Consider the following 6395-nt stretch of genomic DNA (forward strand, 5'->3'; position numbering starts at 1 on the left):
GCTTTTCTCTTTTTCTACAGAGATTTAGCTGGACTACCAGGTGTGGAGGATCCCCCAACTACAGCATCACCTGAGGAGAAATCATTTACTCGTTCAGTTCGCCGGCCAGATGGAGGGGAGAAATCTGACACTTCTGGCTTCTGTGCCTTACGTCGAAGTGACTCTCCAGAAATTCCATTACAGGGGGTGACTGGTCCTTCGGACTGTGCAGACTCATCCTCTGGGAACAGCTTTGTAGGCCTCAGGGTTGTAGCAAAGTGGTCCTCCAATGGGTACTTCTATTCCGGGATGATTACCCAAGATGTTGGAGCAGGAAAGTACAAGCTGCTCTTTGATGATGGATATGAATGTGATGTGCTAGGAAAAGATATTTTACTCTGTGATCCTATCCCATTGGAGACTGAGGTGACTGCACTCTCAGAGGACGAGTACTTTAGTGCAGGTAAGAGCAGTGCTTGAGCTCCATCCTTGGGTTTTCTGATTTGCTGAATGCAGTGGGAGATGGGTGCTTGTCCAGGAGGATGAGAAACCTGGATGTAGTTGGTTAATGGGTGTTATTTGCTGCCTTGGCAGGTGTGGTGAAGGGACACCGGAAGGAGTCTGGAGAGCTATACTACTGCGTTGAAAAGGAAGGCCAGAGGAAGTGGTACAAACGAATGGCTGTTATCCTGTCTCTGGAACAAGGAAATAAGCTCCGGGAGCAGTTTGGGCTAGGTCCTTATGAACCTGTTGCCCCCCTGACCAAAGCAGCTGACATCAGTCTCGGTAAGGGAAGGTGCTGTTGAGCTACTGGCTATGCTGTTCTGTGTCTTGTGCCTTTCAGAGGCTTCTAGTTCCTGATCTGAATTACCCATGTTTAAATCTTTCTGAGTATTCCACAGTGCTTTTGGTACTTTATAATGGGATCTTTGAGGTACTTCTCTTGTTTTATGTCTTTCTCAGAGACGTAGTGGTATTGACTGGTTTGTGGAGAGTGGCCTGCTTCTAGGACAGTGGTGCTTGCTGTACGCATTTATACTTAGTGGATGGTTGCTATGATACAAGCTTTTCAGCAGTACTGGGAGAAAAAGAGATGGGCAGGGTACAGGGCTTGAGAAGAAAGGTACTTGAGCAAGACAAGCTCTTGTCTTGCTCTTCTCTGTCAGAGGATGGTAGTGTGTACCTTGTAGGTGCTATTGAGTTTAGCCACCTCTGTACATATAGGTAGGGTGAAAGCTCATGGAGTTAGGTGACAGCCCCTGACTAATCTCTGCTACTATATATAATACTGTATTACAGATAATCTTGTGGAGGGGAAGCGGAAGCGACGTAGTAACGTTGGTTCTCCCAGCACTTCCAGCAGCGGCACAACTCCCACTCGTAAAGGGCAGGATAGCCCACGCATCCCACCAGGCACGCTACCTGGGAAAAGGAAACTTGTTACTTCTGAAGATGAGAGATCCCCAGCTAAACGTGGCCGCAAGTCAGCAATGACAAATCCTGGTTAGAACCATATTTTCTGCTCTTAAACTTGGATTCAGTGATTTTTCTTTTTTTTTTTTTTTTTTTTTTTTTTTTTCCTCCTCCCTGGTATTTCTGTAATTGATCTTTCCACTTCCATAAGCAAAAAGTAGATGAGATTGTTTGTTCACTGTGCACAATTTGAGACCAGTTCTCCCTGGATGCATTCAGGAGCCAGAGATATTTTTAGCATAGGCTGAGTACTTACCTGCCATTTTTTCAGTTCTGCCTTTTAGAAATGTTCTGACCTTAATGTTGTGATTTGCCTCTCTCCTTTCTTATCTCTTTTCTTACCTGTTTAGTCAGTCCTGAAATGCCTAGCTGTTAAAGGAACCCTTCACAGCAGTTAAGTGTTGTTTCAGGATGTTGATAGACTGGTGAATTTTGTCCCATTTATCATTCAGGTTTTGATTTGAAGATTCTTTGTAACCAGAAGCGTAAAAGATCCTTACCTATCCTAGTGTAATCCTAACCCAATCCTGCCTCCCTCTGTCTCCTCCAGTAAAATAACTGAAGTAGAGCATAACCCAAAACTTACCCCAGGGTCTTTGTGCTGAACCTGGCTTTTGAGGCTCCTGGTGCTTCTGTCTCTCTGCAGGGCCTGTGAGAGCTGGAGAGTTTATAAGCACCTGTGAAGGTGTAGATGCTGTAGATCCCCCAGTACCGGAGGACCATCACGGACCCTTGCCCCACAGTAAGACCCTCTTTTTGGGCTATGCCTTTCTCCTCACCATGGCAACACCCAGTGACAAATTGGTCAATCACCAGAAGCCATCAGATGGTCCCACAGGGAGTAGTGAGGAGGAAGAAGGTGAGGCAAATCTTACCTATTGCATTTCCAAGTAGAATGCTGTGGCTTTAGGAGAAACGCTGCATGCTGTCTGATCATGCATTTGTGTGAGTGCTTGTTTTACCCTTTTGCTCTTTAATCCTTTGTAGAAAGGACCTAAAACTCAGTCTTTGCTTTAGAGAATTTACAGCCTGAAATGTGGCAAGCTTCAGTGATGATCATAGGGCTGTTCAGCAAGTTAAGAAAGGTGTGAAAATTAGTGAGATCAGCAGTCTCAGAATAGTATAATAATGAGAAGGAAGGTGTTCAAACATAAGGTATAATGCTGGGAAACACAGGACTTGAAAGCATGAATGGGTTGCTCCAGTTTGTCTTTGCTAGGATCACGTTTCATAAAGTGAACTGCAGCAGGAAAAAAAAAAGACCAGGTACTCACTTGGCCAGTTTTGCCAGTGCTGTGCTTCCCTTCCTGCTGCTTCCCCTGCATCTCTTCCAAGGGTTTTCTCTAGATATTCTTGGGAGAAAGGCTGGAGTCCCTTAGTGGAATGGATGAGGGCTCTGTAGACTTGAGAAGTGTATGGACATAAGCAGGTAGTTTATAGTAAAAAAGTGAAATTTCTGTTTCTGCTGTAGAATTTTTAGAGATGACTCCATATGACAAACATTACATAGCACGGCAGCTGCGAGCAGGAGCTGGCTATATCCTGGAAGACTTCAATGAAACCCAGGTAAGGGATTGCTTCCTAATATAGAATGATAGTTACAGAATAGTTGAGATTGGAAGGAATTTCTGTAGCTCATCTTGTTGACCCCCCTCTTCTGAAAGATCAAACAGATCAGATTGCTTAGGTCCTTGTCTGGTTGGGTTTTGAGTATCCTCAAGGGTGGAAACTCCACAACCTCTCTGGGCAACTTGATCTTGTGTTTGACATCCACAATTCAAAAAAACCCAACCAAACAAAGCACCAACGGAAATTTCGTGTATTTCAGTTTGTACTTGTTGCTTCTTGTCCTTTTAGTGGTGCTAGCACCGAGTTGAGGCAGATGGAGTCTGGCTCCATCTTTTTTACACTCTCCTATCAGTCATGAATATGCATTGATAACACCACCCAAACCTTCCCTTCTTGAGCTTAAACAAGCTCAGCTATCTCAGCCTCTCCTTGCATGTCAGATGCTCCAATGCCTAGATATCTTAGTGGCCCTTGGCTGGGCCTGCCTCGGTGTGTCTTGTGTTTTTGTTGTACTGCGGAACCTAGGAGTGGATGCAGAACTGCAGATGTGGTCTCACCACATGTCTGTGCTGCAGAACATAGAGGTAGAGCTTTTCACTCTTCACTTACCTGATCTATTTGGACAACTGATTTAATTTAGTGTTAATTTACTTAAATTTAGATTTTTAATAGAGAGGGTAAATTGTTCTTGGAGCATCTAGCCTGAGGATGCAGTTTTCTCTAGTGACTTACTGAGTCTCAAACTATAAGATTAATCTTCTCTTTTGTCTGAACTGGAAGAGATAGTTATTATATCTCTAGGCAGATAAAAACTAAAACTACTAGGCAGAGTTTCTGCCTGTGAACTGCATAGCTTGGAATTGGTGATTATTATAAGTACTTGTGATTTCAGAATCTGTTAGAAATGAGTTACCTTTCACGTAACATGGCTGTGAAAATCAGGGTTTCAATTGTTTTCTTCTTCAAAGTGTTTAGCAGTGTTTAGACAACTTCTGGGTTGGTGGTCTTTTGTTTTGTTTTGTTTTTTTTGCAAGCATTGTCTCCTGTTTACACGTCTTTTTATCTCACCTGAAGTGTAATGCAGCATATCAGTGTCTTTTAATTGCGGACCAGCATTGTCGAACTCGGAAATACTTGCTGTGCCTTGCCAGAGGGATCCCTTGTGTGTCTCATATCTGGGTCCATGACAGCTGTCATGCTAACCAGCTTCAAAATTATCGGAATTACCTTTTGCCTGCTGGTTATAGCCTCCAGGAGCAAAAATTGCTAGAATGGTAAGTGCCAAGTAACCATGATCTGAGTCTACAGACTGAGGATTTAATCAGAGAGAATTGCTATGCTTGAGAGGCTCTTGAATACTACAAGTACTAAAGGTGTTCCTAGTGCTGCTCCCCATGCCTTCCCTTCCATATAGGAACAACACTCTTTACTTGGCTTTACAGAGACCTTTAATGCCAAAGTACATTTGGGTGGCATATACACAAAAAAGACAGTGTCCTGGGAAGTAAGAAAGTTGTCTGTCTCCTCATGAGGAAGACAGAATTCAGGCAAGGCTTCCCACACACTTGGCTGACTTCTCTAATTGCTCAGAAATGGATAAAGAAGAGCAATACTACTGCAATTTCCTTTTCCTTTGGTATGTTTTGAAGCCAGCTTCTGCATTTTCTATGGAATCTAATCCAGTAGGTCTGTTCTGAGAGAACAATTGTCAGGTCAGACTCATCAGATAAGGTGAGGAGTGGACAAAAGCAGTTTGTAAATCTCTGTGGGTTTTCGAGCAAGAGACTGATGCCTGCTTGCTCAGCCCTGTCAAAAGTGGAGGTGTTTTGGATATACACAGAAAAGGTGGTTCAGGATTAAGGGGGAGTTTAGCCTAACTTTGGATTTAGGGTGCTAGAAGTAGATAATAGTCCTCAACTAAAGTCTGAGACTACTGGATATTCTTAGCAGTCTGCATTTCTTTTCTTTATTCTACAGGCACCCACGAGAAAACCCATTCCATAACCTGAAGGTTCTGCTGGTGTCAGACCAGCAGCAGAACTTCCTGGATCTGTGGTCTGAAATCCTCATGACAGGGGGAGCAGCATCTGTTAAACAGCATTACTCAAATGCTCACAACAAAGGTACTCATTGGCCAGTTTGGGAATCCCATGCCACTGTGGTCTCTAGTGTGGTTTAAAACCATTTAGGATGCCTTACAAGGTTATCTATAAGCATAAAGGAAGGCAAAGTGCAGACACTGGCGTTCTGCCTGAATGTAATTTTCTAGAAGACCTACCTTCCAGAGAAGGAGATGCTGCAGCAGTTCAGGACACAAGCCATCAGCTCGTAGCCTATGTTGAAAGCAGGGAAATAGGCAAGAGTTGCTCCTGAACCTTCTGTAGGCCACTAAAATTGTGCTTCCTTTTCCTCCTGAAATGAACTGTCTCTCCCTCTCCATATGGCATGTAGGCCCTAGTACTCACAGCCTGAGGTCAGGTCGTGGGGTTATCTAGTCCTGCCTGTAATGCTGGCTGCTGGTTTTCTGTTAATTTCTAGCTGGACTAGAGGAAATCTTTTACATGCAAGGTGCAGTGTTGCTGTAGAGCATGTCTTAACTTTTACAGAGAATTCACTGGTTAGGAACGAGAGAACAGGGAAGAGATTCACAGTGGTGAAACACACTGATCTGCTGCAGAGAAGACCCTTTTTGGTTTTTTTTTTCACCTGACAGATGCCTGTCTTTCCTCCTGTGCAGATATTGCTTTGGGTGTTTATGACGTGGTGGTGACTGATTTTTCCTGCCCAGCTGGTGTCTTGAAGTGTGCAGAAGCTTTACGGCTGCCTGTTGTCTCACAAGAGTGGGTGATCCAGAGCCTTATTGCTGGGGAGAGAGTAGGCTACAACAAGCATCCAAAATACAAACATGACTATGTCCCCCACTAAACTAAAACTTTGCCCTGCTGTCCCACTGTTGTGTAGACTGTGTTTTAATCAGGTTTTAAATGTTTGTGTAATTGGGCAGTGTGCATGGATTACTGTATATAGTTTTATCTGCTGGACTTTTATGATGAAATAAATGTTCAATCTCTTGTGGTAGCTGCTGGGACTCCTCCTTTATCCAGAATTATTCCAGGGCCGTGCTTCCTGAGGAGAGCAGAGAGAAAATAAGTATTTACATTTCTCTGAGCTGAATAGCACTAATATTTTACTTTCAGTAAAGGCTGACCTCAACACAAAGTCAATTGTAAAGGAAGGGAAAGGTATGCTCAACTGGCAGCCTGTATTTACAGACGTGAATATCTTATGACTAAGTTCAGGGTAGCAGCACTTCTGTTTGTTGGAAGAATAGCATGGTGTGTACTCCTCCAGCTTGCTGTTATTTTCCATTAATT

At 43.6% G+C, this 6395-nt stretch overlaps 1 protein-coding gene across 1 annotated transcript in view; it reads left to right on the plus strand.

Moving 5' to 3' along the window:
• The window catches only part of TP53BP1 (tumor protein p53 binding protein 1), a gene marked incomplete at its 5' end in the record, with an annotated part of 29620 nt that extends 23521 nt beyond the window's left edge, over nucleotides 1-6099 (plus strand). Inside the window, 8 exons of the mRNA XM_029083681.1 lie at nucleotides 21-442; nucleotides 574-765; nucleotides 1279-1482; nucleotides 2099-2311; nucleotides 2924-3018; nucleotides 4096-4295; nucleotides 4999-5144; nucleotides 5759-6099. Coding sequence (XP_028939514.1) covers nucleotides 21-442; nucleotides 574-765; nucleotides 1279-1482; nucleotides 2099-2311; nucleotides 2924-3018; nucleotides 4096-4295; nucleotides 4999-5144; nucleotides 5759-5946 — 1660 coding nt within the window. The remainder of the gene's footprint in view (nucleotides 1-20; nucleotides 443-573; nucleotides 766-1278; nucleotides 1483-2098; nucleotides 2312-2923; nucleotides 3019-4095; nucleotides 4296-4998; nucleotides 5145-5758) is intronic.
• Between the last annotated feature and the right edge of the window lie 296 nt (nucleotides 6100-6395).

This window comes from Antrostomus carolinensis, unplaced genomic scaffold (genome assembly GCF_000700745.2).
Source record: "Antrostomus carolinensis isolate BGI_N321 unplaced genomic scaffold, ASM70074v2 scaffold24492, whole genome shotgun sequence".
Classification (NCBI taxonomy): domain Eukaryota; kingdom Metazoa; phylum Chordata; class Aves; order Caprimulgiformes; family Caprimulgidae; genus Antrostomus; species Antrostomus carolinensis.